This window comes from Anarhichas minor, unplaced genomic scaffold (genome assembly GCF_050575085.1).
Source record: "Anarhichas minor isolate MPS153535 unplaced genomic scaffold, ASM5057508v1 ptg000028l, whole genome shotgun sequence".
NCBI lineage: Eukaryota > Metazoa > Chordata > Actinopteri > Perciformes > Anarhichadidae > Anarhichas > Anarhichas minor.
In genome coordinates this window covers 5,170,502-5,180,423 of record NW_027466474.1, presented here as the reverse complement: position 1 = coordinate 5,180,423, position 9,922 = coordinate 5,170,502, and the positions used below count along the sequence as shown (strand labels likewise).

The following is a 9,922-nucleotide window of genomic DNA, read 5'->3' as shown; positions in this document are numbered from 1 at the left end:
TGGATTTTAACAGTTTGACAGTTACAGTTCATGCTTTAGTCCATTACTATTATCCTCAATACTTGCTACTTCAAACCATGCTGCGGGGCGCTTGTGTTTTGCAGTGTATGAATGTTTGGCTGCAATTGTGTGTCAAAGTGTTGTTATCATTGTGAGGTAGTGCCCACCCATAGATTAGATCAATCTGTATTTAATCTGTATCGCCACATGACAAAGAACCGAAATGAAACTTGTGGGGTTACTCATAGACCACATGGAAATGGTTGGGAACCAATACTGTGGTTAATTAAAGTTAATTAAGATGTGAATTTCCTTCCCAGATGATCTTTCTTGTACCACTGAAAACAACATTCAGTTTGATGCTTACGTTTCTTTACATACCACAAAATGATATTCGGTATTGAGTCTAGTTATCACCTCTGGAGAGGTAACCTAGATCTTCAGTGGTCTTGTTTCTTGTGGCTTAGCTTCGTGAGAAAATGCAGTCTTTGCTGTTTCACGTGTAAATTGAAAACCAGTGGTACAGAATGGAAATGCGTAAGGTTGTGCGCTTTGTGTGGTTAAAGTTTGACTTCTGTGTAGCCCATGCAGCGTTAATACTATTGATGATTGTGGGTATTTTAATTTCTACAAGGCACCCAATCACCTCTAGTATTTCTAATTGATCAAACAATGCTAATTTGTTTTCAGCACAAAATTTTTTTAGTTTACAGAAAATATCTGCACATCTTTCCTTTGCACCATTTAAAATCGTATGCATTACCTCATACTGGGTCATGCTCATAACATCAAATATGTGGTGCTTTAGTCTGGATGTTAATGGTTAATGTATGTGTCTTCTTTACTTTACGTCTAACTAACTCCTGAATGCAAGACAAAGAAAAGAGAAGAAATCTTTTAGATTAAATATCAAAGTTTCATTTCACAACCATACAAGCTCATTTACATCAATAAATACAGAACAAGCATTCACAACTGCCACAAAAATATCACAAAATCATACAATTATATCTGATTTAATAAATTATGTTTCAGGAACGTGGTCTTTGTCTCCACGATAAAAAAAAGATCAGAATCCATTAGTTTGATTGTTGATCCAGTCTATTTAACAGCGTTCTCAGCAGATTTAAATCCAAGTACATCCACTTAATGAGTTCCCACTGTTCAGATTATGTCCATGCATGTGCTCACACAGGAGTCCTACAGTTTGTACATCCCAAAGGTTGTGGCTCCGTCCTCGTAGTTCACCAGTAAAAGGTCTGTTACCCAGACACCGAGCTGGTTTCCTTTCTCCAGTGTGATCACCTCTCCCTGCGTGGCCGTGCACAGGCGAGGGATCGATGTAGACTCGCTGCCACTGTCCAGGTTGCAGTAGGCCTGCATCACAACCTTCTCCTTTTCTTTCTCATTCTTCCTCAGGTTCACCTTGCTGACCAGAGCGACCAGTTTAGCGTCGCCCTTGGAGAATGTCACCCTGGAGTAGACGTAGTAATCACCAGGTTCCCGGATAGTCAACCAACTGTAGTGGTAGTAGTCGATGTACCTAAGAACTGAGTGGTTGATGTTCCACTGGAGATAACCCACTGGAGAGACAGAGGCAGAGGTTTAAGTAACATTATTAAGAATATCTTTACTTTTAACTTCTAGATTTTTGATTATTTTTGATTGCGTTTAAAAAAATCCGAAATTTCTTACATGAAGATTTCTCATCTGGTGTGCGTGATGGCACATCAGCTACCATGCGTGCCAAGGCTTTGTAGGAAGTTTCCTGCTTTTCTGATGAGCGATAATCCACTGGAGAAGAGAACAAACATCTGGTCAGAGACATTGAGATTGCATTTTTTTGTATGCAACTTAATAAAATGACTTTTCAGGAAGAAATAATGAATTTAACATACTTTTTCCTTCTACCCCCTTTCCTGAGGGAGGCTGAAATGAATGCTGAGAAAATGAAGATAGTAGAATGTCAGGAACAGCTCAACAATATGCTGAATGCACATTTTACGATACTTATTATGCATGTATAATATTCATAGTTTAATATCACAATATCTTTCTTCACAAAATGCTCATCTTGTAACGACACCCTGAGCTGTGAATTTCACACTTCACTTGTTTGTTCAAGAGCATTTCCTGTGTTTCAAACACCGTTTCATTGGCCTGACTGTTATATTGCTACTTGACAAACCCCAGTTTGAAGTATGAAGTAGCTTCATGTTTTAGAATGAAACTGAATTAATTTTGCACAAAGAAATGTAATGATCTGTTTGAGTTTTATTTATTTTTTAGCTTAAATTTGAAGTTAAACAGCAGACAATAATGCAAATAACAGCCATTACCTTTATATATTAGGCAAAGTAAAACATTAAAACTTGTAATGGCTTGGACGATTGCTGTATAAATACCATAATAATACATGCGGCAGTGCCATCAACTATACATCTACACTGTACTTAGTTAAAAGAAAAAAATAGATTTTACCATTTTGTCATTGTGGTTCAGATAGATGAATCCTCCGATGGACAGAAACAAATGCAGCAACACGACACCAACTATAAACCGGACTAGAGACTTGCTGTGGCCTTGTGATGGAAGTGGAGCCGGGATGAGGACCGAGTGGGCCCCGCTGAGGCGCGGAGGCACCGGCGGTGGAGCCATGCTGGTCTGGTAGGTGTTGATCATGGTGGAGAGGAGTGGTGAAACCTAGGCCTGGGGTCCGTGACAACCCTTGCACTTCTGAGACACTGCTCTCTGGGGCAACTGAGTTTTTCTCTCGTTACTTCCTGGAAGCTCCGAGATGCAGATCTGTGACCTCTGACGGGTTCATGTACAAATGTGTGCGTGTTGCCTGACATACCTCTTTGCATGCCATGAAGCCTTGTATTACTCAGTATGTCTATGTCAATGTGGCAATACTTCTATTTTTGGCCAATGAAAATCTAATTCCCAAGAATCTTAGTATTTAATTAGTTTTTAAAGTAGAACATTACACAGAGTAGCAAAGGTCTATGTATTGAGTGTTAAATGGTTATTTTTACACGGTTTTGATGCTCTGGGTATTTTCTGAGACCGCAGTAGCAGCAAATAGATATGGTATACAGAGTAATACCAAAAGCAGGAAATAAGATACAACACAATCTTAATAAAACATCAATAAAACAGCTCAGTGACCACTAAAGAAAAGCTGGCTATATGTACACAAATGTTCACAATGCTGGTTTGATTATTGCAGTTATTTACTTCACAAGTTATTCAAATGGAACGCCTGTTAAGGCTAATGTGAAATGTTTTTAATGTGGTGTATTCACACAGTAGATACAGGGCGCTGCATAAGTGCAAAATGCAACTTTGTCGTTGTTGCCATATGCTGGTATTGCCTGTAGAGGTTACAGAATAAGTTGTTGTTACTCATCAGGTCCGTGCTGCTTTAAATATCCAGAGCCTAAGAAAATAAAAAATGTATTTACCCTGTGTAGGTCACCATAGCACCAATGCAATACTGGGTTAACTTTAACAAGTATCAAAGGGTTGTTTTGACCAAGTCTTAAATGTTATCTTTATAAATAACTGTTGGGTTATTTCTCTAAATTCAAATGGTGTATGGTTTTGAACCGTTTTTATCCACTCGGACGCTGTTTAAACTAATACGTCACTAGTTGTTACTGATTGTTAACAACATGTGTGTTATTGAAGTTTTGACTGTTGAGCTGAATCGTTTTTTACAACAAACAACAAGTTTGTAACAGTTTTAGGGTCAAACTTGAGCTTTTTCATATCTAACAATGTACTTTAAATAAATAATACTAAGACTTGGTCAAAATAACCCTTTAATACTGGATAAAATCAATCCATATTGCATCGGTGCTACGGTGACTAAAGCAGGTAACATTTTTAATGTGGTCTTTTACTGCATTCATTTGATACATTCTTACTTGAAATAATAACTCAAAATCAATGCTCAAGAGCAACTCACACACATGCAGTCCAGCAAAGCGACATACATTCATTGTCATTGATGCAACCATGATGCTCATGTACATGGCAGGTTTCAGGATATTTTTTGCAACAGCTTCCCCTGGTGGTTAAAAAATAATCTCAACTGTACATGTAAAATCAATATCAGGGTGTCAAGGAATTAGTGTCCTTTGGTTGCACTTTGGACAATAAGTGAGAAAAACTGAAACATTTGTTTTAACGTTCACAGTCTGTCAGATGAAAAAGATGAAAAGCTTTTAAGGAGTGTAGTGGACAACGAGAGTGTGGCGGTCATTGTGCCGGCTGCAGAGCGCAGCGCTTTCGGAGCCGCTGAGGATCTGACGCTGTGAAGAGCGGAGGGAGGCTCGTCTGTGGACGAGGAAGAAGCCAGAGAACTGTGTCCTCGGAGTTGGGTGCTCCTCTCCTTGAACAGACTGGGGTTCAGAGCTGCACTTCATGAAGGCCACAAAGCATCTGTAAAACTGTGTAATAGTACAAAGGACTATGGTCATATCCAGTAAGCTTGAATTTGGTCATTTTCAGGAAAAATATATGAAGTTAAAACAGGGATTCTTTTGGTTTCAAAAGATTTTTAGACAAAATAACACATTTAGCCATTGCATAGCACTGAAAAACTACACAAAAACTACACAAAAATATTTCCAACAACTTCCAAATGTCATCTGACCTGCAAATCACCTAATCGAAGCGTATACAGTGTTTACTTTAGACAAATCAGTAAGAACACATCTGGCCCATACAGCTGTGGGGGAAAGAGAGCTCTTGTGGCTAAACAGACAGAAGTGTGCCATCTAGTGTGCTGCATGTAGCGCCTGAGAAGTGGCACTGAAGAGACACTGAGAGTGATAATAATAACTGAGACTGAGCTGTATCCTCAATGTCACAGAGGCATGGGTGCCATTGAGTTTTCCCCTGTGGATGAAACCACTCTATGTTCCTCCCCGCTTTATATTTAGATAAGGCTGAGCAAACGTATGAACTTCAACCACCAGATCTTACACACCGTACTTCAATCTGGTAACAAATGCCATGGAGACAGTGCATTCTGGGTCATCATCTTCCCCCACCCTGCCCTCACCTGGTTGTTGAAGAACATGTAGATGACGGGGTTGATGACAGTGCTGAACTTGGCCAGGACAGAGGGAACCACACTAGCCACGGGAGTGACCAGTCCGGACCTACCGAACGTGGCCATCAGCGCCATGATGCCGTAGGGCATCCAGCACAGCATGTAGCACGACACCATGGACAACACCATCGTCAGAATGTGCTGCTCTCTGCGCTGAGCGGCCAACAGATTGATCTTACCCACCTGGAAAGCGGAGGAGAGGAAAAGGTGCACAGGTTAAACCTGTCTTGACAATATTGTCAACCAATGTTGCGTTAAATACTGTAGTAAAAGTAAAGGCTTGGATCATGTTGTGTCATTTGCAGCACAGTCTGAGTTATGAGGAGCCAGGAGGCCAATGGGAGAGGTAGGGTTTTTAATGCCTCTCACACGTTCATTGCTGTGTTTTTATTTTCATCAGTCATTTCTTTATCTTACGCCATCCAGTGGTTGTATTAAAAAAGACACTATTGACAATACTGCATGATTACATGTTGTTGGACGGCAGCGTGGCCACTATACGCCCTGTTCCATTACATCTGTCCTGCTGGTTTCACCTGATGTAAAATTAGCTCATATATATCATATCCAAGCAGTTAAAGCAGCATATCCTCTGTGGTGATTGTCACCTCTGCAGTATCGATTTCATATCTCTGTGGTCACAGTCTTGTTTAATTAGCACTGTGATGCTCATCACGGAGCTTCGTGAAGAAATGAGCGTGTCGGGCAGGTGAAGGAAATGACTGTCAAATTACTGCACACTCAATTACACTTCACCTGGTGTGGTATTAGGTCACAACCTTTGTTGCTCTCTCTCTCCTCGGTCCCCTGTCATGTAATACGTATTCTGACAACGTTCAATTACCAGTGATTTCTGCATGGCTTAACTTTTGTTTGGAATATCACCCACATAATACATCTGAGAAGCATCACTTAATACAAAGCCTATTCATATTTTATATCACCACAAAGACTAAAATATGACCGGAAAACTCAAGGAGTGCTATGGAATTGAGCTCCAATAAATGAATTGGAAATAAATGTTTTGTTCTTTTGTTTTGGAATAAAATGGTATTTATTTGTCCAATTTCAATTCAACAAGTCAGAATTATGGAACAGTACATCTGAAAAAAGTGTGTGTGCTTTATAAACAGCATCATGAAATGAATCTAAATGTGATGCTGTCATGTGGAGAAAAAAGATCCAAGTATGAGCCACACTGTTGATATAAATGGCATCTCTCCTTCTGATGTGTCACTTTAAACCACCTTTGAGAAGCCAGCAGAGGCTAAGGAAAGCCTGGCTGAACCTCTATTCACCGGTACAGTAATTAAGTCTGCAAAGCTCTCTGACTCCCTCGGGTGCTTAGAGAAAAAATGGAGGTGTTTATATAATAGCAGGTATCCAATAGTAACAGGTTGCTTCCACAATCTAAAAATACCTTCTAGGTAATTCATTGACAGGAGTAGTAGTTGCAAAGTGCAGGGAGGGGTTCAACACCATTTGGGTGCCCTTATTAATTGTCAATTATTTGTGTGAGTGGGAGGTTTATGTAAGTCCCACCATGGTGGGGATGAGTCACTGGAAACTGACGGGGGGGTTGTTGCCCTCAAGAACACAGCCAGCCGAGAACAAACTTGATGCCCTCTACTTCCTCATTCCTTCTCCTGTAGGATACATTGGTAAGATAGTACAGAGCTGTAGCTTCTGGGATTATCTGGATTGATGCTCCTTGAAATTACTTTGAAAACATGTGAGCAAGTCTTACACCCATGACTCAACCTCTGAGCCACGATCTTATGTTCTAGGAACACCTTGATCGCCCAAAAGCCACATCGGAGCCCACTTTAGCATAAAGAGCTATAAAGGCTCCTTAGCAGATGGACATGGAGAGAGGCGGCACTTTGTTGTGTGCTGTTTTATAGAAGGGTGTTTCCATTCCCACTTACACGTGAGGAATAATGAATGTATATAATGGATTCACTAATACAAAAACCCACATAAGGCCTTATATGTTTTCATTACCCTGCTTTTTTGTATTTCTGTCCCTCGTATTTCTGTGGTTATTTGTCTGGTTTTGTCAGTTTGTGAATTGAAATAATGAACCTTATTAAGAGTGCAACAGGTTAGTATTAACTCACTCACCCTCCTGATTGCCACCAGGATTCGGCCGTAAGAGTAGACCATGAGCAGAAAGGGCAGCAGCAGGCAGAAGATGAAGAGACACAGCACATACGAGACGCTGGCGGGTGAACGGAGGTGCCACTGGACGGAGCACGAGGTACCGGGGCCCTCTGGTCCGTAGCTGCTCCAACCCAGTAACGGCGGCAAGGTCCAGAGGAGAGAGTAGAGCCAGGAGCCTCCGACACAGAGCCGGGCCTTCCTGAAGTCTGAGATGTCGACCTGCGAGGAACGCAGCACGGCGGTGTAGCGCTCATAGGAGAGAACAGACAAGGACACCAGGGACACAATACCTTAAAGATCAAGAGAAGGAGAGGGAGAGAATCAATTCATAAGTGATTCATTCTTACAAGGACCATCTCTCATTTAGCTCTGGATGGAGAACAGCTATGATGTTCTTGGGCCCTTGGTTTCATTGAATTAAAAAAGAAAATAATTGACTGAAGAAATCTTTACTTTTTTAATGTGAAAGTAGATGTAAAAGAGGACTTTGTAATGTGATTCCTGATGTGAACAAATCATGACACAAGATCCTCATGGCAATATCTACAGTGTATGTGATACATCATGCAAACAGATAACGCTGACTAGGACCTGACTGAAGATCAGCTCTGGGCTGCACTTCACCTGTATGTGTGCGGGAAACAAAAGAAATATGTGCGTGTCTTTCTTCTTCTATTGATACAGTAACGTTTAAAGACCAAGAAACGCCACACAATCACATGAAGTCAACGAGCTGACATGTCCTCTCCTTTTCAGCCGGCGGGGCTCAATGGATGACAATGCCGCTCTGTCGATCAGTCCACCACTTTGGTCCTGATGGAAATATCTCAGCAACCATTTGATGGATTGCCATGACATTTTGTACAAACATTCATGGTTCCCACACACCGCACTCATCGCACTCACCAAAGAGGGAGTTGGCGAACCCGTACCACTTGCAGCCGTGCTCTCCGATGAGCCATCTCCCGTGCAGACTCGCAGCGAAACTGAAGGGCGTGCCGAAAACGCACACGAGGATGTCGCTCAGACTGATGTTCAACAGGATGACATTGATGGGCGTCCAGAGGGAGCGAAACTTTGCGAAGATGAGAAGTGCGAGGAAGTTGTTGAGGATTCCCGCCACTAAAATGAAGCCGAGGCATACCGCCACCACCGTGTGGCCGGTCCGGCTCAGCCCGCCGGGGCTGTGGCACGCCGGGGAGTCCCGCGGAGTGGCCACGGTGCCGACGCTTGAGCCGGAGAGAGAGCTGTCTGCGGTGCTGAAATTGCAACCGCCTACGTGGACGACCATAGCGGTGAGAGGAGAGCAGAGGGCTGAAGAGAAGCCCTGATGAGTGTGCCCTGTGCGCTCTTTATACCTGCACCCCTATAATGTATGCAAATACCCCCACCCCTTCTCTCTGCCACGCTCAAACACTCACTGTTTGTCTGTCTTTTTTTTAATTCTTTCTCAGAGTCTCTCCAGTTATTATAAGGACTCCTTCTGATCACAATGGCCTGTGTAAATAAAAGTAAATCCCCCAAATGTATTGCTTTCCAGCAGCAAATGCATCTTTTAAAGTAAACCAACTTCCACAATATAGCTTTAAAAAGGACCATCCCTGTGTTTTTGTGTGTTTTATCAGACATGCAGAGCAAATCAGCAGAGAGATATTTGCTGATACCGAAGGAAAGGTTAAACGTCGAAGGATGAATTAATAATAAAAAGACTGTAAGAACTGAATAATTTCAGACAAACACCAATAGAATATAAAAAGACAGCGTTATGGTTCAGCTACTGAGATTATATCCCTGGGATGCTCTGTCAAGCATAAATTGTCTGAGTTGGCTCTGAAATGTAATGGGTGTAATGGGATTCTGCAGGAAGTCCTGTTTCCACGACCGTTAATTGGAGTGTCTTAATGATCACAGTGTGTTAAATACCATCTTTAATGTGTTTCTATTGCTGTCAAAGGACAAATTATCATATGAATAGTTACTTTGCTGAAACTCCAGGGTAATTTGTAATATCAAGCAGCTTATTGTTCCACATTCATTTCATGTTACATGGTTTCTGAATGATAGAGGCACGAAGAGGCTGTAAAATATCAAGTGAATCGTTTTAGAATTCTAAGTAATCCAACCTAACTCTAGCTTTTTAATAAAGCTACCACACAAACTTAAACGTAACACAACAACATTGTGTTTACTCTACACTTCTATCCTGCCCCAAAGCATGTGTTCAAATAACTTAACTTAAAAAAAAGAAACAGTTCTAGTCTTAGTGTCTAAATGATCCGAGGTGAAAACAAAGTTTCGTATTTTATTGACTCTGTTCTTCATTTTTTAATAAATGCTACACACGATGCATCAAATTTTCCTTATTTATGTGTCATATATGTGATTGTCATGTCTCTTGAGTTCTATAAAAAATGACCAGTGTTCTACTTGATTAGACTTTAGATGATGACGTACTTTCAATCTAAACTTCCTCTTGTCTGAAGTTGAGATAAACTTTAACTATCTTGTTAACGTCCAAAGTTCGCACCTTTCAAAAAGTGTCATCAAAGTGTAGAACTTGAATTACCCTCCTCGCCAAGCTTCAAGGGAAATTTGTGTCGACAGAGCCAAACGCAAGGCGCGAACATGCTCCAA

At 41.3% G+C, this 9,922-nt stretch overlaps 2 protein-coding genes across 2 annotated transcripts; both read right to left on the bottom strand.

Moving 5' to 3' along the window:
- Positions 1-901: 901 nt before the first annotated feature.
- Positions 902-2,720, bottom strand: cd40lg (CD40 ligand). Its single transcript, XM_076103496.1, has 4 exons — positions 2,482-2,720; positions 1,899-1,941; positions 1,696-1,794; positions 902-1,583 (listed from the first exon to the last, which is right to left on the bottom strand). Exons 1-4 carry the CDS (start codon positions 2,680-2,682, stop codon positions 1,201-1,203), a joined length of 726 nt encoding a protein of 241 aa, XP_075959611.1. The 5' UTR covers positions 2,683-2,720; the 3' UTR covers positions 902-1,200.
- Positions 2,721-4,232: 1,512 nt separating this feature from the next.
- On the bottom strand, positions 4,233-8,579 carry tmtops3a (teleost multiple tissue opsin 3a). Its single transcript, XM_076103480.1, has 4 exons — positions 8,195-8,579; positions 7,250-7,578; positions 5,075-5,308; positions 4,233-4,457 (listed from the first exon to the last, which is right to left on the bottom strand). Exons 1-4 carry the CDS (start codon positions 8,577-8,579, stop codon positions 4,233-4,235), a joined length of 1,173 nt encoding a protein of 390 aa, XP_075959595.1.
- Positions 8,580-9,922: the final 1,343 nt, after the last annotated feature.